The sequence below is a fragment of the Ammospiza caudacuta genome, chromosome Z, assembly GCF_027887145.1.
Source record: "Ammospiza caudacuta isolate bAmmCau1 chromosome Z, bAmmCau1.pri, whole genome shotgun sequence".
Lineage (NCBI taxonomy): Eukaryota > Metazoa > Chordata > Aves > Passeriformes > Passerellidae > Ammospiza > Ammospiza caudacuta.
This window is the reverse complement of record NC_080632.1, coordinates 21770195-21793743: the sequence shown is the minus strand read 5'-3', so window position 1 is coordinate 21793743 and position 23549 is coordinate 21770195. Positions and strand designations below refer to the sequence as shown.

Here is a 23549-nt window from a genome sequence, read left to right as displayed (position 1 = left end):
CTTTCTCTATATTCAGTTGAAGATAATTCTTTTTATTCATGGGAATTTCTAGCACATTTATTTATTGTGAACTGCTTTGAGACTCCTTAAAGACTTTCTTTGTTAGTTGAATGAGGTACGTATGTTCTACAGCAGTATGTTCATACATTATTTGATACTATGGTATATTTAATGTATTTGTCAGTCCTTACATTTTTTGAACTACTTAGTTTATAATTTGTTTTTTAAAGCCAAGGTACCATATTCCAGTCACCTTTATGTCACCTTCAGCTCCTGCTCAAGTGATACATAAAATACTTTCAAGAACTCTCTGTTTAAATGTATCTGACCTTTGCTTTTTAATATTATGTCATGTATCACTGATTATTTTACAAAGATGAAACTTGAAAAACTAATCAACTTTGAAATCTGTTCTGTTTCTTTGCTTTAATCTGATAGAAGAAAAACGACCCTTTGATTTTGAATTCTTTGCCCAGCTGCTTGAGAAGGTCTTAGCAGATGAGGGAAAGAGGAAGCAAAAGACTGTTAAAAGCCAAAAGCCAAAAGAAAAAAAGTCTCCAAGGCCACAAAAGAAGTCAAAAGGTATTTTAAAAGAGTGTTTGAGATGACATTACAGAGCAGTGATCAGTAATATGTTGCTAGCAGAGGAGAAATCATGTAGGGCATCACATATTCCTTCTCTGTTGTAGACAGGACAAGAAGATTTTAGCTTCATAGTGAAAAGTGAAAAAAAAGCTTCACTTTTTCAGATGTAGTTTACTGATGTACAGGATGGTAATAATTAGTAACAGAGCAGAAACATGATACCATGGTGAAAATGGTGCTGTTCCATCATCCGAAGTGCTGATATTCTAATTTACTGAGTGGTACATATCTCCATGAGTTGCTAATGAATTCACTTCTAGAATTTTTTGGGCCAAAATCGTATTTTTGACAAACTCATCTGTGTTGAAAGTTTTCTTGCATTTAAAAGCCTCTTTTTTTAAGGGTTCTGTTTCTCTTTTGATAGTAGTTGAACTTTGAGTCTGAGCAGTATGATTATTTTCAGAGAATGATGTGAAAGTTGTTTTATCTTTCTGGTTTGTTCAAAATAAAGATTACATTTAATTACTGTTGATCACCACTGTGTTTTACTACCTCAGTACCTGGGAAAGGACCTTTGACAGATGTGCTTTAATTAAAAGCAGGTATATTGATACAGTTTCATACATTTTTTGCTGATTTTGTGGCATTGTTCACTTGTTTCTTCCACAAGGACCTATCATTTTTTAAGTGGTATTGTGAAACAAACAAGTGAACATCTTTTTGAAGAGGATGCTAGCTAGGAATAAAGATCTCTTAAAATGGAAGAAGTTACTACTTTTCTGTACCCTTGGTTTTTGATGTGAGTAAGTAAAATATCTCATGTATTAGGGCTTAAAACCATGTGGAGAAATCTTGTTTCTACACTTTAGTGGTAGATTAAAGGTATGTCATGCATAAAACAATGTGACCATGCTTTTCTTCTTCTCATTCATTTTGGAGTTCTTAATTACAGAGAAATTAGTTCATTTAAGATGAATAACAAGGAGAGGAAAGTTCTTGGTGGTTAAATAGAGGATCAACTCAAAATGTCCTTAAAATAGGGGTTTAATTCATTAAACCCAGAAAATAACTTGTTATTTATTAGCTAGATAAAATTTCAGCTTCCTTATGTAAGCTAGAATGATCAACTGTTACACATTTATTGATGAAAAATTGCTTTTTTGTATGTATGGCATATATTGGTATATGGCATATATATATATATATATATATATATATATGGCTTTTGGTATATATGGCATATGAAGTATGGCATATATTTTGTAACCATCGTCACCTATTTCTGCAGACATACAATAACTCTTTGTAGGAGTAGCAATGTCTTTTTTTCACTGAACCCAAATGTGACTGTATAAACTGCAAAAAAGCACAGGCACAATAACATTTACTAAATTGGCTTTGCATCCCATATTGACTTTCCCCTGGTGAAGTGTTGCCCCATGTACAGAATATGTTTTGTACTACATGCTGACACTTTTCTGGCAAGTCAGTGACTGATGTTCCCCAGTCCTGCTCATACACCTGGCATTGTATTGGCAGTGATGCATGAGTACACAAATGTTTTTAGTAGAAATGCCTTTGCTCTTTGTGCCTCCTAGTACTCCACCAGACTGCTGACCAAGAGCCATATTGTTGTCTCAATAGGAAAAGCTGCCAGCACAGAAGCTGCTAATGATCAAGATGAACCTCAGGAAGATGAAATTTCTGATGCAGAAACAGAAGCAGATGGTGTGACAGCTGAGAAAGAAAATGAGGAATCTTTGAGCATTTCTGAACGAGCAGAAGAGGTTGCATTAGAGCCTGCATTAGCAAAAAAGAAGAAAAAGAGGAAGAGAAAAGATGATCTTGAACAAGAAGTGGAGAATATTCCAGAAGAAGTGCCTGTTCCTTCAAAAACTGCTGAAGAAGGGAAGTCCTCTAATAAAAGTAAGAGGCAAAAATGCTCACTTACAAATGTTCAAATAGAAATTTTATAGAAAGTCAAGGCAAACTTTAAAGTCAAAATTTGCCTTTGATTTATGTTGCTGATCTGCCTTGTAGGAGATTGTCTTTTAAAATGAGCTTTCATTCTAAATCTAAACATACTTTGTTTTAAATGAGAATAGATCTCTTGAATCTTAATAGTTATATCTTTTCTAGTGGGATTTTAGTCTTACATTAACTCTTCTTCACTGTAGCTAGGATTTGATTACTGAAATTCCAAGACGTTTCCCAGAATGTCCAAACTGATTTAATTCCTATTAATTGTCAGGGAAAAAAGTGATACATGATACAAGCAGTGATGGTGATACTACCTGTGGAGAAGAAGTGGATTGTGCTACTGAAGGAAAGGAAAATGAGACTGCTGTTCTAGAGGAAGAGAGAACAGAGTCCTGTTCACCAGTGAATAAGCAAATGGAGAGCAAAGGTGGAGTCAATTTGTGCAGGTAATGTTTATAATGGAAAGTTTAGGCAAAACAAAAAAATAGCTTAAAGTTTATTATTGTTTTTATTTATTCATGATTGCCACCATTTAACTGGCACAGAATATGCAGGTTTCTGAGAACTGCCCTGGGCTCTAGTAAGCTGTTTATGATTTATATACTCAAAATATTCTCTGCCCTAATGGGCCGCCCTTGCAAAATGAATGTACGTAATTACTAAAGTAATTTCCAAAAGTTATTTCATTTTTAAGAGTGTTTAGGAAGACCATTGTTTATCCTAACTTCTAATATTTCTCTTGAAGCACAGGTTGATGATGTTGCTAAGTTGAGGTACTATATGCTTGGAATTTTTATCTGTAATAAAATTATTCTTGTGGGAAAGGAATGATGCTTAGATTTTATTTATGCAGAATTTGATTGAGATCCAAGCTTTTTGGTTCAGTTTTGGGCATACTTTTATGAAAAAGAAAGTGAATGCTTGATTATTAAACTCGTTATATGTGAAAGTGGTAAATTGAAAAATTCATTATAATACTGTGAGTATTATGCTGCTTCAGAATTTTGTGTGTTAATTTGTTGTATTTAGCTGCGTTGTAATTGTTTGTTATTTTATACATAGTCCCAGAAACTTCCATTTTCTTTAGTAGTTCATTAGAAGTATTTGAGGGGACAGTTATTTGCCTTTGGACTCAACCTAGATTGTTATGAAAGATCAGAGGAAAAAACCATTGGCATGCAGTTGTTTGTATTAAAGTTTATTTTCTTAAAAGCAATCAGTCTAGAATAATCAGATGAGATTTTTACATCATCTTATAATTGCAGTGCAAAAGTACAAAAGATGTTTTAAAGCTCATAGTCTGCAAATATTATTAAAATTTCATGAGATTCTCTGAAACATGGGTAGTTATTTAGTGTCAAAAACTGCATTGTTTTTCTGTGCAACTTCCTCTGTCTGTAAGCAGAAACAACTTTTTTTTCTACAAATACACTAATGTTCCTGTATGCTTTTATTTATTTCAGCCTTGAGGATAGCAATGATGTTATACTAGAATCAGAACCTGCTAAATTGAGAGCCAGAGATATTAGAGATGGAGCATCAGAGGAAAGCCAGATTCCAGAGCTACCAGTTTCAAATATTAGAAGCAAGGAAACAGAATGTGTAGAAACTACAGAATCAAAGGTATGACTATTTTTTTATTTAGTTCATCTCAAGATCTTGCCCTTGATCATTGAAAGTGGTTTGTAAATCAAAGCCATTTTTGGATTGTTTTTGTGATGTTTTCACCATCAAGTGAAAAACAATCAACAGACCTAAGAAAATCATCAAAATTGAAATACTGTCATATCTTGTGGGCTTAATGGGCTGTCCATTAACCTAAATGTATTCAGGGAGTATACTGTGCATGCCTGACTTACCTCATAGGCAGTTTAAACAGCTGAACAGTTTAAGTGTTCAAAAGTGAATGACTGCAATATGAATAGCTAGGCCTTGGAGCAGGATTTTGCTGGCATGTGCTTACTGGCACAGTAAAACTGCACGGTAAAACACGGTAAAACTGGAAACTGATTTGAGTGGAATGCACATTGGGTTGTTTGTGCTGCTCCTTGAATGATCTAGATAATGGAGCAGAGTGTAACCTCAGCAAATTTACAGATTAAGCAAATCTAGAAGGAATTGCTTCCCAAGGACAGACACGCCCAAAGGTTATATTGGCCTCCAGAGGGACCTGGAGAGGCTGGAGAAGTGGGCTACGGGAACCTCAGGAAGTTCAGCACGGGGAGATGCAAAGTCCTGCACCAGGGCAAGAGCAACCCAAGGCACCACTGCATGCTGCAAGCCACCCGGGTGGAAAGCAGCTTTGCAGAAAAGAGCCCGGCTGTCCTGATGGTCTCTGAGTTAAACGTGAAGCAGGAAAGTGCTGTGGCTGCACAAGCAGGTAATGGTGACCTGGGCTGCAGCAGGAGAAGTGTTACCAGCAGGCCAAGGGAGGTGATCCTTGCCCCTTGTCCAGCACTGATGAAGCCACACCTGGAGGACTGACCAGTTCTGGGCTCCCTGGTGGAAGAGACCTGGATGCACTGGAGACAGCCCCTCAAAGGGTCACACCGATGGTAAAGGGCTGGAAGCATCTCTCCTATGACAAAAAGCTGAAGGAGCAGGAACTGTTCAACCTGGAGAGAAGGCTCATGGAGAGCCTTCTCTGAAGGATCTGAAGAGATCCCTCTTCCAACAGTTCCACAAAGACTCAAGGGGAGACCGCAAACAGGACAGAGCCGGGCTCTTTCTAGGGGTGCCCAGTGATGGGACAAGAGACAATGGGCAAACGCTGCAAGACAGGAGGTTCTTCTGAGCACCAGGAAATCCTGTTTCACTGTTAGGGTTACCAAGCACTGGCACAGGCTGCCCAGAGAGACTGTGGAGTCTCTGTCCTTGGCAAGATTGAGAAGCTGTCTGGACACAGTATTGGGCAACCAGCTCCAATTGCTTTGTATTGGTTTTACATGTCCTGCTTTTGGTAGCAAGGCGCTAGAGGGATGGCTTCTGTGAGAAGCTGCTGGAAGCTTCTTCCATGCCCAGTAGAGCCAATCCCTGGTGGCTCTGAAGATGGACATGCCACTGGCCAAGGGACCAATTAGAAATGATGGTAGCACCTCTGTGATGGCATACTTAAGAAGAATTGAAAACAAAAAGTAGTTGCAGAGCTGTAATTGCAACCAGAGAAGAGCAGAGAGAGAACATGTGAGAAGAACAACTCTGCAGGCACCAAGGTCAGTGGAGAAGGAGGGGCAGGAGCTGCTCCAGGCACTGGAGCCAAGATTCCGGTGCAGGCCGTGGTGCAGCCCATGGTGAAGCAGCTGTGCCCCTGCAGCCCATGGGGATTCACAGGGATGCAGAGATCCACACACAGCCCATGGAGGTGCCCATGATGGAGCAGGTGGATGCCTGGAGGGGGCTGTGATCCTTTGGGAGACCTGTGGAGAGAGGGGCCCTTGGAGGACTACACCCCACAGAAGAGTGACCCACACTGCAGCAGTTTGAGAGGGGCTGGTGCCCATGGGATGGAGCCACGTCAAAGAAGCTCATGGAGAGCTGTCTCCCATGGGAGGGACCCCAGGTGCAGCAGGAGAATGACTCCTGAGCAGTGGGAGCAGCCTCAGGTGATGAACTGACCATAACTCCCATTCCCTGTTTTCTTGCACTGCTGGAGTGGGAGGTAGAGCTGGAAGGAGGGAGAGGTGAAGGGAAGATATTCTTAAGGATTTCTTTTACTTCTCATTATCCTGCTCTGATTTTGTTAGTAATAAATTAATTTGGTATTTCTAAGTTGAGCCTGTTTTGCCTGTGATGGTATTTAGTGAGTGATCTCTCTCCTGGTCCTTACCTCCAGCTGTGAACCCTGCCTTAAATTTTCTCTTGTCTATCCAGCTGCAGAGAGGAGTGGGTGAACAGGTTTGGTGAGTGCCTGGCATCTGGCCCAGGTTAACCCGTTACACTTAATCAGGAGGGTTGGACCAGAGGATCTCTAGCAGACCCTTCCATTCTCAACTGTCACAGACATCTTTTTATGAAAAATCCTTTCCTTAGGATTTTTTCTCCTGAGAAGCTGAGAGGCCTCAGAAACAAAATGTAAGCAATGATTATCTGCTGCTGTTGAATGCAACAGGTGGATCTGTGATTGATCTCACACGGTTGTTTCTAATTAATGGCAATCACAGTCAGCTGGCTCAGACAGAGAGCCTGAGCCGCAAGCCCTTGTTATCATTCTTTCTTTTTCTATTCTTAACTAGCCTTCTGATGAAATATTTTCTTCTATTCTTTTAGTATAGTTTGGATATATATCATAAAATAATAAATCAAACCTTCTGAAACATGGAGTCAGATCCTCGTCTCTTCCCTCATCCTAAGATCCCTGTGAACACAGTCACACTCAACCACTGTGGAAATCTTGTTTCTGATTTTTGTTACATTACAGTAGAAGATCATCTAAGTTTATTGTTTCTTTCCTACAACATTTCTCCCTCAGAGTGAAGATACGCATCATTCACAAAAACCAGATGGAAAGCAGAGTGCATCAGAATGTGGTTCACAATCTGAAATCATGTACGTATAATTATTTTGCTTTGCGGTGGCACTTGAACTAAACCTGTATCTACTTGATTTGAATATAATTCCAATTGACCATAGCAGATTGAACCAGTCAGGAGATCGTGATGAGTTGTTTTCCATATTCAGTGAAGCTTTTTGGTAGAAATTTTGATTACTCCGTAGTAGTGCATTAGCTAAGATCTAAATAGTAGGTAGGAATAGGGAGAAAGACTTAGCTAAACTTTGAGAAAAAAGCCCTAGCCTTTCTACAGCCAGCAAGAGCAAGAGAATGATGAATTTCTGCCACATTGTGGGTAAAGGTTGTAAAATTTAATTTTTGGTTTTTTAATAGAAGGGCCTCACTGAATCCTTTGACATTCATAGTTGTCCATCAGAGCTTATTAGCTGTACACGTCATGTGTATGGTGTATTTCTTCTTTCCTATTTGGAAACTGTTCCTCTTTGGAAGTTGGTGCAAGCTTCTAAGATAAAAGATACTCCAAAATGTCTCTGTCTTATCTATACTCCTTTATGAAGTTAATTTTGGTGATACTGAGAAATCATATATGAAGTAGTCTGTGCCTAAGGTTTCCCTTTTTGCATGATCATCAACTTCTCATTTCATGATACAGTTTTTTAAAGGTAATTTAGAGATGAGGTACTAGTTAATGCTAATTTGTTTTTCATACTTCTGTCTTTCCCTTTTTGAAGGACAGCTCACTCCTATGATAAAGACTGTCAAAGCTTTATTTGTCCTGTTCTAGGGAGAATATAAGAAAAGGTAGTAGTTCCCAATCTGAAGATTATTGATAAGATGTAGGGCTGTGTCACTGTGTGAATCCCAGGACATGCCATTGCAGTGGTTAAGGACAAAGAGAGTGATGTACGTACCCCATTCTTCAGTAAGATGTGGATGCTGGCAGTAGGACAAGGTATTTGAAAAAAAGTTTGGTTTTCCATGACTGAGATAGCTTTGAAAGGGGATGGGGGGACAGAAGAGGCGGATGCAAAACATTGTATATAGGGCAGATTTATATTGTTTCTATATAAAATTAATCACACTGACATGAATTGTGAATCCTGAGGAGAAAAAAATATTCTTATTTATTTAACAGCAGGAAATGATTCCTTAAAGTATTTTGAAGTAGATTCCACTGAAAGCCAGCAAAGTTAAGGTTTATTTTATGCTCTTTTCATAACTTTGTAGCATATCTTTTAATATCAGAAAGATGCAATGGGGTTTTTTTTCCTGTTTATTGTCTTGCTGCATGCAGTGTCTTGACCCATGCAGTCTGTGGCGGTCTTGAGGTACATCTTGAACCATATAAGAACTTTAGGTTTCTCTTTGGTAATAATGTATATCACCTTTCTTTATATCTTAAGGAAAACTGAAAAGTCAGCAGATAGAAGGCGCTTGCAAAGACCTAAACCAAATTTAATGAGATCATCTGGAAGGAGGGAGACAGCAACACAAGACAGAATGGAAGCCAAAACTTCTTCTCCAACCCTTGCAAATGCAGGGGAAAAGGTGAGAAAGAGGAATGTTGCTTAGTATGTTGTTCTTGATGCTGCATCTGTTTTGCTCAATGGAGATACTGTGGGCCAGCCACAGAAATAACATTTTGAGAACTGCTACTATGATACTTGCACACTTGTCAAAGAGTGATATTCCTTGCCTCAGTTCCAGTGCTCTGAAGAGGAGAGTAGAAGAAAACATAATGAAGCCACAGAAGTAGACAACAGGGATTTGGATACTGCATCTCAGTAAGTATTGAGATCACTTTTCCAGTCTCCTGGTATGAACTGACTGTAACTGTTAGTTTATTCCATATAATTCTCCTGGAAAAAGATAGCGATAACTGTGAAGCTTTAATGTAAATTTCAGAATTGACTTTAGCACTTTTTTGGATGATATCAGATGGTACTCAAGTAGAAGGTATATACTTCTTTTCTGGAAAGTTGATGAAAGCATTGAAGTACCAACAATACCTGTAATTTGAGAAGGGGAGCATGATAACTATGGCTTTGCTTCCCTGCCAGCCTCAGTTATCAGGTAATGGCTCTGCTTCTGGTGTTTGCAGAAGCAGCTGTGATATGCAGTTTAGTTAAATTCCTCACCTGTGTGACAAATTAATCTCTTTTTAATATGTAGATAAATCGAGTTTTCGTGCATTGTAAGACTAAACCAAGCTTGTTTCTTATGTGAAGCAACTTCCATAAGTTTATGCAAATCTTTCTGAAGACAACAAAATTCAAGTAAAATATGTGCAAGACTGCGTAGTATTTGTAGACTTGAATATTATGTATATCACCTTTATTAAATGTTATTGTGGATCCTTTGTGCAGAGAACCTGAAAAAACTGCAGTTGCAAAGACAGTAGTTAGAGGATATCGACAGAGATTTAAACCTAATGTTACAAGAGCATCTGGAAGGAAAGAAGAGCCTGAAAAAGATGCAGGAAATGATAAAATATCCCATCTACAGCCTAGGGGAGAAACCGAGAAGGTATTTAATAAAGTAACATAACTGAAGATAATAAGCTGCTGGGTACAACAGTAATGTTATCTTTTTTTCTTTACTTTTTTGCTCCTGAGTATGAACAGGAATTAGCCACTTACTTAACCTGCTGTCAGTGGTAGTGTGGTATTGCTTAGTGACCTCAGCTGCGGTGAGAGGTTGTTACACAAACAGTAGATGCCAATAGTCTTTCATGTCCTGCAGCACATACAACTTCAGGTATTTGCTGTAGTTTTTACTGCACCTGTCTGACTGAGAAATTGATCCTGTAATTGTTTGTGTGTCATAAGCAATCTATGTTGTCTCCTCTTACAAGCAGTTATTTGGTCGGTTAGGTGATGCTGTACTTTATGAATGTAAGACAGTTCATGTCATAATACTCTGTTTTTGTTCAGAATAATGACCAAGGTAGTAGATCTGATGATACCAGTGAAGATACTGCAGAAAAAGATGACAAAGTCCTGGAGACTGTGTCTCAGTAAGTATGAGAAAAATAAGAAGATAACCACTGCTGTCCTGCAATTTACCATTCTTGTTGCTTCTGGTAGTATTTCGTAATGTGGTAATTATAGAAGTTTTTTAAGAAACTTCTGCAGTACAGAAATTGATGGCAAAATAGGAATCTTCATTAATTATGAAACATTTATTAAGCATTTTCATTTTTAAAGTTGTACTGTTAAATTATAAGTCAGTCGTGTACATGTAAAAAAGCTGAAAATTTAGTCCCTCAAATACTAAAACAAGCCTTAGCTACTTACTTTTAATACTAAAATGCATCCATTTCAGTGGTTAAGTATTTAAACAATAAGAGTAAGTGTTCTTAAAGTGTAGTTAAGTGTTGGATGTCAAATAAGAGGAAGAAAAAATTTCAATATGTGCAATGTAATGCACATATTTATTAAGTGTTGCATTTTTCTTCAGTGAAGTGGCAGCTGTAGTGTAAAAGCAATAATATGTTTTATAGAAGAGATTGTAAAAAATAAAAACTGGAAAAAGCCAACTTTCCCCCAAATACTGCCCCACAAAAAAATTCCCAAAACAACCTAAACCAAGAAGAGAAATAAAAATCCAAAACCTCAAGCTTGTCTTTTAAAGGGAGATACTTGAGGAGGATCAGTGGAGATAGAGTGGGTGTGATAATCTGCCAGAAAAAATTTTCAGTTACTTCTTTCATTAACCTGCTCGGTGACTTGATACTCAGTGTAAAATTTGTAGAAGAATCTGACCATTCTAGTAATGCACTACTGATACTTTTACATTAGTAAGTTAAAAAAGTTATTTATATATTTTCTGAATTCACTGAAGAAAAACTCTGAATATTTACATATTTTTAAACTCTTTATTAAATCTGCGTCTAGACTAGATAGGGTCCATCTGCCTCTAGACTAGATAGGAATACAAAGAGGTTCGTTATGGATCAGAGAAAGGTCTCTCTAGTGTCATATCCTGTCACCAATGGGAAGAGGAAAATAGCAGGGCAAGCATAAGTTTAAACTCTCAGTCCTTAGTACATACATTTCCAGTTTTATTCTTTCAGGAAGATAGTAATATATTTTAGTAAGTGTATGTTAATAACTATTTAAAAGAACAGAGGGAAAAAAAGCATCTGTTCTCCAAGTCTTCTCCCACTTTCAGATGTGGTATGTACTTCAGGGATCATATATATGTTTTTCCAGGTCTAATGAAACAGCTGGTTTAAAAGAAGATAGCAAACGGATTGTGTTGAATCAAACACCTCTAAAAAGAGGTAGAATACAGAGACCAAAACCAAATCTAGGAAGAACTATTGCAAGGCAAAAAGAACTGATAGCTGAAAAAGATCCTGAAGAGGAGACAACAGAAGGTGGAGAAGCAGAAAAAGGTGTCATGCACCATCGAGATGAAAACAATGATCTCTGCCTGAAAAGTGTAAGTTTCTTGAGCAATTCCTTATGCATACTGTTTTGTTGGGTTCTTAATAGAAGCCTTGGTAACAAGACCTAGGTACACGCTCCATAATTTGTAGGGATAGGCTTTGCATCTTTATTTATTATTTCAGAATAAACTATATTTGTAGTCATAAAATTTCCTCATTTTTACACTTGATTTCTGTTTTCTATGGTGTGAAGTTAAAGTGCAGTCAGCAACCAAGTACCAGCTCACTTTCTCACTGCCCCACCAGCAGTACTGGAGACAGAATTGGAAGGGTAAAAGCTGGAAAACAGGGGCTGAGATAAACTCCTGAGTGCTGGATAACCCTGAGTAAGGTTTAGTAGGGAAAGCAGAAGCTACACTCATGTGCAGAGCATAACCAGAAACTCTTCTACTACTTCCCATGAACAGGCAGGTGTTTAGTCACCTCCAGGAGAGCTGGGCTTCATCACACATAATAGTTACTTGGGAAGACAAAATCCAGTTCCCCCACTTTGTATGCTGAACTGCCTGTCCATGACTCAGAAGGACGTGGAATATCTCTTTGGTCAGTTTGGGTTACCTGTTCTGACTGTGTCCCCTCCCATCCTTCCATGCCCCCTCAGCTTCCTCTCCAGCTTGGCAATATGCAAAGCAGGAAAGGCCTTGGCTCTGTGTAAGCCCTGCTCAGCAATAATTAAAACATCTCTGTGTTATCAACCCTATGTGCAGCATAAACCCAAACCACAGCATGACACTTAACACTGTGAAGAAATCTAACTCTGCCCTAGTCAAAACCAGCATACATGGAAATGGAATGTATCTGACTTGGTTGTATTGTGATACCACATCTGGAAAGAGAAATGAAAAGAAAAACGCCTCGGAAGATGAACCACTTAAAAGAGAAAATATAAAGAAAAAGAACTTTTTACTTTTATAGTAGACACTGATATTGGTTGGATGACAAGAAACAAGAAAAGTTTTAGTGTTTCTGTAGAAAATATTTAAACTTTATCATTTTCTTCCTGCTCTCCTAGAAGAGAAATTGAGTAAATATTTCATCTTAACCAAGTGGAACTTTTATTCGTTTTAGGATTTAACAGTTCATGAAGGCACTCAGCTATCCAGTGTGACGTTAGAAGATGTTTCTGCAGATTCTGAGATGAACTCAAATACAAGACAGTGTTTCCAAGGAAAGTCCTCAGAAGCAGAAAGCAATGAAAATGAAAAGCGATTGTCAGATGTCTCCAAACCGGTTTCAGATTCTAGTACAGGGTAAGGTTATTTCACTTCATTTGAGAGAAGAAATGGTTCGAAGCTATCAGTATCTCTCGGTATTATACCATATTACATTCAACTTTGGCATTACAAACAAGTTGTGTATATATAAAGACATATATATCAAGACAATACTAGACTTTAACTAACAAAACCCCAAGAGCTTGAAAACATTAAATAGATATGCTCTTTGATGTTAATTTGATCTTTGGACTATTCGCCTAATTTTCAAAAATGTACAGTTTTCTAATGTTCACTCCCTGTGATTGTCTTCTCCATGTTGGTCTCCACAGTGCATTCTAGTGTGCTTTTATAGATCCTTGAGTACAGGCTCTGGTTTCGTATTAAAGTGCCTCCTGAAAAAATAGTCAACCACAGGTATTCTGTAAGTCTTCTGGGTATTTTTAAACATGATTAGAGGAAGGTATTTTTAAAATGTATGTATCGTAGTAAAATGTCTCAGTTTGCCTTCCAGGTCTCAAGTGGAAGGGGCGGTAAACTTCTTTCCTTATCTGTTTATAAGATACAGAGGCATTTATTGACAATCACTGTGTTTTTATTGGCTCTTTTTCATGTCACTAATGTTGTTATTGCTCTGAGAGCTCTATACAAGGATGCCATATTGTCCCATGTCTTTGATTGTTCTTTTGCTTGTTTTTGCAGGGAATCTCATCCTCAGAAGGAAGAGGAGAAAACTGTTGTATCATCTGCTAGGCTACTGAGGATGCGATTCCAGAGACCAAAGCCAAATTTAAGAGCAACTAGTAGAAAGGAAGTTCTGGATGTAAATAGTAAAAGTGCATCACAGAAAGATACCAACAAGGAAGAAAGTTTGACACAGTGTGATAGTGAATGTAGCATCCCTCCTGACACAGATGTAAGGCTTTTGGTTTTTTTCTTTAGTTATATGTGAGCTGTTGATTTTGTGAAATGAAGTACTGATGATTTTAAAAAATACAAAGTTAACTTTTTGAAACAATTTTTTCAAAAGCTTGAATTTTCCACCTTAAAACTTGTGTACTTTTCACTTGGTCATATGTGAGGAGAAGAAGATGACTCACACTTGATGATATGATGAATCTCTTGTTACATGTCCAGATGTCTTTCTGACCCAAAGTGGCATTATAGAGATGACAGGGAAGAGAAAAAAAAAAAGTATTAATAGAAGATGGCACAGATTTCAGGCTTTGTTGTCTTAAATAAAAAATTGTGTATTTGTCCTGGAAAGACTGGGAAATCATCAGTGAGCAGTTACAGAGGAGTTTGTAGGAGAGCACAAAAAAACTCTCTGATTTTTTCAGAGTGTGGTGTATACCAACTTCATAGACATCATAAACTCTCCTTTTGGTTTATTATTACAGCTTTTTCTGGTTCTTGTGTTTACATTTTTCAGAAAGCAGGAAAATGTGAAGCCTTAAATGCACTAGAATCCTTGGGAAAGCAGATGTCAGTTTGCTCTCAGGAGGTTTCTGAGAGGCCAAGTTGTAAGTCCCCAAAAACATTTTCAAGATCAGAGGATTGTGGACTGGAGATCTGCCTATCTGAAATTTGCCAAGATGACATTTCTACTACTATTGCAGGGTAAGGGCTTATCTGCTTTTATCCTTGACTGTAACAATGAAAGAATTTTACAAGGAAATTACTGCACCAATGGTTTGCCATCTGGCAAACATATTCTAATGAAAATACTGCACAAAATTTCCATTCTCATAGTTTAACACCAGTGATACTGCAATTTCAGTAGCTTCTGTGCTAAGCATGACATGAATGAGCATTCACTTTATAACTGTTTCATCATCTGAAAGACTGGATTAATTTCATGCAGGGAAATACTAGTTTGCTTATCAAAGAAAACATGTAAAAACTGCCTTGGTTTTATAGCAACAAGTAGTCAGTAAATTAGTTAATTCTTTTGTTGGAAATATGTAGAAGACTGGTGCTTCAAACTTTTCACTGGAACAAGTTGTTGTTTGTAATTTAAACTCAGCTGAGCTTTTAGTTCACAAGATTTCTTCTCAATACTCAGTGGTTTTTGTGTGTAGTACTAATGGATCTGTGTTTGTGTTTGTACTAAGTTTTGGATTATTTTTTCTGTCTTAACTTTGCATTGATGATACAAACAGCACTCAAGAAGAACATCAATGTGCACCTCTCCCACCTATTCAGCTGGCACAGAACAAGACGTATAAGCCAAACTTGGTAAGAACTATTGGAAAGAAGGAGTTACAAATATCAGAAAGTGAGAGCAAGAAAAAGCCGGATGCAGAGCAAAAAGATGAGTTTGACAATACTATCATGGTAAGCCTTAATAAGAGTAAGGCTTTGCCTTCAAAGTTGGTTTGAAGTGCATGTTCACTTTTATAAAGTGCAATGGAAACATTGAAGTTGCATTGCCGGACACTGAGACAATATATTAAATTTAAAAAAATTCCCAAAACATGGTAAGCTGAGGTATTGTAGGTATGAAATCAGTGAGGTCTACAACTTGAAGTATTAATTATTCTTTTTACAAATGATCTGCTTTTGATTGAATTGCAGGATGGGGAAAACAAATGCACATTTATACAAACTCTAGAATAAAAATGCATAAGAATTACATTTCTTTTCTCATTTCATCTTTTCTGTTTAGATGAATCAAGTCTGTGTTGAGCAATCTAGTATAATGTCTCAAGTGAAGGTAGAGGATAGCTATTTTTATGAAAAAGGGGTTTTATTAATTTGATAATCTTTAACTGGCTTCATCACTACAATACCTGATACTCCTCTATTTCATACAAGTAAATGACACTGTGTATCCCCACAAACACTTACCAGGCACTTGTAGAAGATGTGGAAATTCTCGAAAGCCATTTACAGTGTGATGTGTCTGTGTAACTGTTTGTTGGATTGCACATGAATCATGTCACAAATGTAGGAATATCTGTGTAGACTTGCCTTAGATTTGGAATACAGCTAAATTTTGCAAGAGTGACCGTTTTGGAGTGATTATAGCTGGTTTTGTTATTGAGTCTATCAGAAGTACTTGTGTCCTGCAGGAATCTCTCATCTTCCATCAGTGCCACAGTCAGCTTGCTCCTAGCTGGGATAGTTCCTTGTGGTTCAGCTTTGGCTGCTTTGGGCCTGAGGCCTGTGAACCACGCACATGCATCTGCTCTGTACTGGGCAAATCTGTAGAACCAGAGCAGGTCTGATGCCCCTCTTTACTAGTCAAGCTGTCAGGCCTGAAGTGTTGAAGGATGTGTTTGAGGGGCTTCTTCGTGGAACCAGTGTGGTAAATACAGACATGAAGCTTATTAGGCCTTCTGGATCTTGAGGCTATGTTATTGTGGCTTGGGTGTGTCTGTGCTGCCCTCTGCTGTGTCCAGTTTTCAAAGGTTTTCCATTTGCTGAAGTATCTTGTTTCGACCGTGCTTCATGTATTAGGGAATTGATTGTAGACGGGTGTTTCCCATAATGCTTGGGTGCACATAGTGTTTAAGAACTTAACTCTAGGTATCCCAGGAGTATTAAGACTTCTGTTCCTTTTTGCATATTACTTGAATTATGATAACATGATTTTTACCTTTATTTCAGTTGGGAAAATAGCATCGTTTCTATTTTTGTATATTGAGCATATGTCTGTTTTAGAAGCTTAGATACTTCTATTTTTCTTCATGCTTCCTTTACTGTAAATTGAAGGGTGAAAATGAAGCTGTATTGTGTCAAGCAGATGTATTGAGCAAAGAGGAACAGGAACAGCAAGAGGTGCCTCACGTGCTCTCTATTTCTGAAACCTTATTGTCTGAACAAAGCAGGTGAGGTTTGAGTTTAGCAAAATAGCATTTGAAAAGCTTTTATCTGTGTATAATGAGATACCTTTGCAAGTGTCAATTCTTCTTTTGTCTTTTTACAGTATTTCATTTCCAGTGCCTACAAACAGCTTTTTCCAGTGTTTTCAGAGCACATTTTTTTTGCCTGCACTCTTCGTTATTATTTATCTGGTACATACTTCTGTACAAGCTCATAGGTGTTCCTGACCAAGATGTTTTATTACTTGGTCTGTATTTACTTAAGTAGCAATCATGTGTGTAAGGTTTGTTGTAAGATATGTAACATTCAAATTTTGCAAGATATCAGAGACTTGACTCTCATTTGTCCATCCATATGTTCTTCTATTTTACTGCCACTGTTGTTGAAATAAGATCTTAAATGTGTGTTAGACTGCTGATGCTTTCATGTTGGTATGGTTAGCAACACAGCTTGTTTTTTATGTTAAAAATGCCTTGACAAAATCATTTTGTTATTTCTGCTCCAAAGTTAACCATAAATGAGCAATGTATTTGAAAATATAATTTTATTAATCTTAAACAAAGCAGTCTGGTAGTCTCTTGTGTAAGTGTTAATTCAAAATGTAAGTGCAGAAGTGTTTTTTTTCTCTCTCAGCCAAAGTAAAATGTGTATTTTCATTTAATTTGTTTGTTTTGCTTTAAATTCATCAGTACTGAAAAACTTACCTCCCAAGAAGGCAGGCTAAGTGCTCTGAAACCAGGACAACTTGTAAGGATTGAGTCTCCAAGAGCTAGACCAAACCTAGAAAGAACATACAGCAAAAAAGTATCTCCAGTAGTACAAAAACTTACTGCCCCAGATGAAGAAGAAATGAATCATGGAGAGAATCTACCTGTGACAGAAGAATCTGAAAACCTTCTCTCCTCAAAAGTGAGATTCTATTTCTGACTACACTTACTGATTCTTGGTTCCACTCTAGCTTTTTTTAAGGCATCTAAATAAGCTGTTTGTAAATACATTAATTAATTTCAGCCTAGTAAGAATTCCTGCTCAGTATTTGCATGCTATTACAGGGTTTTCCAAAATCCTGCTAGTGACACATTGATAAGATATACAAAGACTTCACTTGGATTTTGACATTTCAGTCATATTCATGATACACAAGTAGTTACCTGCATGTTGTATTCTGTTGCTGGGTTTCTCCTGAGCTCCTTGGTTGCTTTTCATGAAGGACTATATTGGTTTTAGTATCTGTCTTTTATTAGCTAAATGCCTTCCTAGAGGAACAAGAAGCAGTGATGGTAGCATAAACTACTTGGCAGTTTTTAAATGAAGTTTCATCTCAGGTTAGCAACTTGATCATAATTTGCAACACTTTATTTTACAGGTGATATATTTTGTTATAATAATAAATAAAATATTTTTATATACTTTGCTAATATTGTTGGGCTTTTTTTTTCTCAAATCAAAGGATGACATGGACATATTGTTGCTTGTGGGAAATTTGGCTGAGAATGACAATCTAGACATAAATTCAAGAAGCATGACATCAGAAACGCTTTATTCTTCTAAAAAATCACCAAATTATAACAGCAAAAGAGTGCAAGAAGAGTGTCTATCTACAGATGCTATAGGAGGCATTCAGGATACCACAGAAAGGTAAAGTTACCTCTTTTCAAAGTAAAAAATCTTTCATTTTCCACTGGGGTAGAGTTTATTTTCTTCTTATTAGCTGGTACAGTGCTGCAATTTGGATTCAATATGAGAATAACATCGATAGCACTCTGACATTTTAGTTTTTGTTGAGCAGTGCTTACCCTGAGTTGAGGACTTTTCAGTGTCTCATGGTCTGCCAGGGAGCAGGTGTGTAAGCAGCTGAGAGGGAGCACAGCCAGAACAGCTGGTGTGATCTGGCCAAAAGGATATTCTCCATACCATGGAACGTCATGCTCACTCCATAAACTGGAGGGACCTGGCTAGGAGATGCTGAACACTTATTGGGGACAGGCTGGGTGTCAGTCAGCAAGCAGCGAGCAGTTGTGCATCACTTGTTTCCTTGTGTTTTATTCCCCTCTGTCTGTGTGTCTGTCTCTCCTTTTCATTATTTTATATTTTACTTTGTTGTGATTATTAAACTGTTCATATTAACCCACAAGGCTTACCTTTTCTTTCCAATTCTCCTCCTCCCTGGGGTTTGGGGACTGACTGACTGCATGACACTTGTCAGCTGTGGTTAAGATGCGACAGTACTTTAAAAATTTTGTGCATTTTTCCAGTTGTTGTTATACAGCACTTGCTTCTGGAGCTTACTAGTTGTTATCTGCTATGTGCTGTGCAAGTCACTAGGTGGCGTTCTTAAGTAGTAGAACAGTTTTTAAGAGGATTAGGGTTTTTTTTCCAAGGCTGTTTTTCTTTTTAGAAGGTACTTCATGGGTGAGAGTAGAAGCAAGTAACCAGGGTTTAGTTGTCTGAATTTCTCACTAATAAATTCTTGGGGTACAGTGCACCATGAATGTGGACCAAAGACTGAGCAATGCCCTTTGCACTCCCTTGTAATTGAGAACTGACAAGAAGACAGCAAGCTCACTTTGTTTCTCTGTGTTATAAGCTACCTTTTGCTCAATCTTAACTTACACAGAGCAGTCCCAAATCTATTTTAAAATTTTGCAATTTTCTGGAATTAATTTCTGGTTTGTATCTGTCCCTAAAACTCTAAAATCTCTTCCAAAAATTATGTTGAAATCATGTCCCAGAGTCTTTTGGCTAGCAAGACAAGGGCCTTACTTGACAATGTTATCATCTTCTATGATGGGGGACTTTCACAGATTCACAGAATGGTTGAGGGTGGAAGGGTCTGCTAGAAGTCTTCTGGTCAAGGCACCTGGAGCTGGTTGCCCAATACTGTCTGGACAGCTTCTCAAATGTCTCAAAAATCTTGCCAAGGATAGAGACTCCACAGTCTCTCTGGGCAGCCTGTGCCAGTGCTTGGTAACCCTAACAGTGAAACAGGATTTCCTGGTGCTCAGAAGAACCTCCTGTCTTGCAGCGTTTGCCCATTGTCTCTTGTCCCATCACTGGGCACCCCTAGAAAGAGCCCGGCTCTGTCCTGTTTGCGGTCTCCCCTTGAGTCTTTGTGGAACTGTTGGAAGAGGGATCTCTTCAGATCCTTCAGGGAAGGCTCTCCGTGAGCCTTCTCTCCAGGTTGAACAGTTCCTGCTCCTTCAGCTTTTTGTCATAGGAGAGATGCTTCCAGCCCTTTACCATCGGTGTGACCCTTTGAGGGGCTGTCTCCAGTGCATCCAGGTCTCTTCCACCAGGGAGCCCAGAACTGGTCAGTCCTCCAGGTGTGGCTTCATCAGTGCTGGACAAGGGGCAAGGATCATCTCCCTTGGCCTGCTGGTAACACTTCTCCTGCTGCAGCCCAGGTCACCATTACCTGCTTGTGCAGCCACAGCACTTTCCTGCTTCACGTTTAACTCAGAGACCATCAGGACAGCCGGGCTCTTTTCTGCAAAGCTGCTTTCCACCCGGGTGGCTTGCAGCATGCAGTGGTGCCTTGGGTTGCTCTTGCCCTGGTGCAGGACTTTGCATCTCCCCGTGCTGAACTTCCTGAGGTTCCCGTAGCCCACTTCTCCAGCCTCTCCAGGTCCCTCTGGAGGCCAATATAACCTTTGGGCGTGTCTGTCCTTGGGAAGCAATTCCTTCTAGATTTGCTTAATCTGTAAACTTGCTGAGGTTACACTCTGCTCCATCATTCAGATTATTTTGTGGAGATACTGGACAGGAGTCGATACAGTATTAACCCATGGGGCACTGGTGTTGGTTGTTGGTCTCCAACTGGACTTTGCGTCACTGATCACAAACCTCAGAACTTGACAACTCAATCAGTTTTTAATGTACTTTCAGTCCATACTTCATGAGTTCAGTTATCAGCGTGTTACAAGAGACAGTGTTCAACAGTGTTAACAAGCCTTGCTGGAGTCCAGGCAGATACTACTTACTTCTCTCCCTTTATTTATTGAGCCAGTCATTTCATTGAAAGATGTTATCAAGTTGATTAAGTATAACTTCCCCATTACTAATCCATGCTAACTACTCCAAGTTAGGTTGTTTTTCATGTGTCTGGATGTAGTTTCCAGATTCAGTTGTTCTATCGCCTTCCCAGGGACTCAGATGAGGCTGACTAAATTGTATTCTTCTGGATAACTCTAAGTCCCTTCTTCTCAAGCCATGAGTTTAGAAGGCCAAGATTTCTCTCTTACCAATCTGAACTTGTTTGAACAGATATAAGAATTCTATCCTTTTTGAAAGCAGTAGAACCTTGAGCACTGGAATTAGTGAATATAGTGTTCCTATGGCTGCTTAATTTTGGAGACCTGTGTTCGTCTGACACTTTCCAGTCTATCTGACCTTATGTTCTTTTGTTTCCTAAAATCTTTCCCAAAACTAATCAGGAAGGTCCACTACTGCAGATGAATTATCTCCCTTATGCAGTGCTTTTTTTCTTCTTTTATGTTTTGTTGTTTTTTTTTTTTTTTTTTTTTTTGTTTTGTTTTGTTTTTTTTTTTTTTACATTTAGCCAACTAAGCAAATAAAAATTCAGAACATAAGTTCATTTCTAGCTAGAAGTACTAAATATCTGATAGTAAGCCACACTTACAGAGTGTACTTTATAGTTCTTCAGAAGTAAAAGTTAAAACATATTTTTGTAGGTCCAGTGATAAATTAAGTTCTGGAGAAGAAAGTGAACAGAGAGGAAGGGAACCCCATTGGAACCTGACGCCAGACCTAATGAGACTTACTAGGAAAAGAGATTATCCTGGAGAGTGCGAAAACAGAGAAGAGGACAGTATTGAGAGAAATGAAGAGTTTTTGGTGTTATTAAAAACAGGTGTATCAGGGGTAAGTACTTATCATGTATTTTGAGCCAGTTACACCTCAATCCTTTTGCCCAAATTCTTAGAAAGATAGGTGGCACAGAAATCCAGTATGTGGCTGGAAAATGTTAATGTGATTATTTGATTTTTTAAAAATTCACCATTGGAAACTATACTGAATAAATGGAATTAGAATTTAAAACCTATGGAAATACCTAATATACACTGTTGTCTTAAGTTTGATGGTTTATATGATCAGAAATTTGCATTATCATAAATACGGGCTAACACTGTTGAGAAATAATTTACTGTTTGTTATTCATTGAACAATGGAAATTAAGGCAGTTACCTAACTTCAGATACTGCCTAAAATCTGTGTTAGTATACTTAGAAATTAAAACGAGTGTGAACAAAGTTCAGACCTTCTTAAATTTGCTCAGCAGGCCTAACTTAGCCCAGACTAGTTCCATCTCTAATGCTGGATAACTGGATCAAGTTTATCTAGTGTTCCTTATTTTTCATATGTATGACTAAAACTTATAGTCAGCATATTCTTTTAGCCAAGTATCCATAGCTGATAGAACTGTGGTTGCTGATGTTTGTCTGTGTATATGTTGAATAATATTGAAATGCTTTTTTATAAAGTATGTTAGTTTTTTCTTCCTACCTTGTTCCCAAGGCAGAAAAAAATAGTTCCTGCAAATTGTTCTTTAAATTAATAGGTAATTTTAGAAAGTTATTTATCTTTCCAGCTTCTAAAGGGTTGTTGCTCTTGATAAATTGAGTATGGTGTTGGTCTGTTAACTACCAGCTGCACTGCGAATTCAAGTATCATAGATAATATCAGTTAATGACACCTCTGCTATAGAACCCAAAATTAAAGACATCAAGGAAAAATATCCTAAGTTATCAGAGATGACAGCTGGGCACATTCTCAAGATCCTCAAACTAAGTTCTTTAAGTCACCAAAACCAGTTACAAATGTTTGGCACTTAATATGGTAATAATAATCTCCTCTGTTCAGGAAAACTCCAGTAGTACAGTGCAAGCTGGATCCTTCTCAGAGGCTACAAGGAAACACAGTTTTGCAGAGAATGTTGAAGAAACATCTCGTGAGAGAATCAGGCTTGACATTACACTCCAGTCTCCAGGGATATCATCAGAGAGTGAGAAACACGTAGAGCAAGATAATGATTCTCAGCTTTCTACCTCACAAGAAAAGTGTCCAGGCAGTCTCACAAGGTAAAACAGCTGTTTTGCTTTGTAAACCAAACTCAGTTGATTGACAATTATTGGCCATAGTTCTGCCATGTGTAATGTGAGTGCATGCAGCATGTCAGTTTTTGTGTCTTCCATCTGAACTTAGCAGATGTATGCAAATGCTCCTTTGTCTCTTACTCTGCCTGTATTCTCATAAAATGAACACAGCCAGTACTTTCACCAATCTATCCCATGGTTTCAACAGAAATTCCTGATTTTATAGGGGAGGACACGAGAGTACCTATTTTTGGAGGCACAGGATTGTGGGATTAACCTAAAGAGAAACTTTGTGCCAGTAGTGTCCTCTGCTACCATTTGCTTCCACTCTTCACCAGTTTACCAAGGAGAATGTTTTGGGGGCAAAGTTTGTCATTGCTTTTGGTACTCAGAGTGATTGTGCTCATGATTTTAAAGGAGGAAACTGTAGGTAACTGATTATTGAAGAGAATGCTGTCTGAGAAACCAAAGCAGATAAGTAGTTATCACCTAACAGTTTCAGTTTGTAAACAATAGTCTGATCAATTAAAGTATCATAGTTGGGGGCTTCTAGTCTAGCTTTAGCAAAAGACAACTGGAACTGTTCCTATGACTTAAAAAGTATGTGACTTCCACATCCCTCAAAATTAAAATAATTTCATACTTTTCTAATCAAAGAATTGTGTTTCTTGCAAGTTTAATTGTGAATATTTCTAGCATTTTGAAACTGCTTAATACATATTTGCAATAAGTGCCTTATGTACACAGGAAGAAGTTAAATTTCTGATTAAATGCTTATGTGTCACTAAGAAGTTAAGAAGTAAATAATTTGCATTGTTGGTCATAATGAGAACTTATTTTTTAAAATAAAGTCTATTTTGATTTTT

The 23549-nt window shown here is 37.9% G+C and overlaps 1 protein-coding gene across 1 annotated transcript in view; it reads left to right on the top strand.

Annotated features, from left to right (window-relative positions):
- LOC131570962 (transcription factor TFIIIB component B'' homolog) overlaps window positions 1-23549 on the top strand; it is a 52575-nt gene that overhangs the window by 10166 nt on the left and 18860 nt on the right. Inside the window, exons 9-27 of the mRNA XM_058823418.1 lie at window positions 439-582; window positions 2230-2511; window positions 2837-3011; window positions 4029-4188; window positions 7034-7110; window positions 8479-8623; window positions 8777-8859; window positions 9442-9601; window positions 10009-10091; window positions 11290-11521; window positions 12597-12778; window positions 13445-13658; window positions 14175-14362; window positions 14905-15079; window positions 16460-16575; window positions 17260-17479; window positions 18021-18208; window positions 21262-21451; window positions 22451-22668. Coding sequence (XP_058679401.1) covers window positions 439-582; window positions 2230-2511; window positions 2837-3011; window positions 4029-4188; window positions 7034-7110; window positions 8479-8623; window positions 8777-8859; window positions 9442-9601; window positions 10009-10091; window positions 11290-11521; window positions 12597-12778; window positions 13445-13658; window positions 14175-14362; window positions 14905-15079; window positions 16460-16575; window positions 17260-17479; window positions 18021-18208; window positions 21262-21451; window positions 22451-22668 — 3232 coding nt within the window. The remainder of the gene's footprint in view (window positions 1-438; window positions 583-2229; window positions 2512-2836; window positions 3012-4028; window positions 4189-7033; window positions 7111-8478; window positions 8624-8776; window positions 8860-9441; window positions 9602-10008; window positions 10092-11289; window positions 11522-12596; window positions 12779-13444; window positions 13659-14174; window positions 14363-14904; window positions 15080-16459; window positions 16576-17259; window positions 17480-18020; window positions 18209-21261; window positions 21452-22450; window positions 22669-23549) is intronic.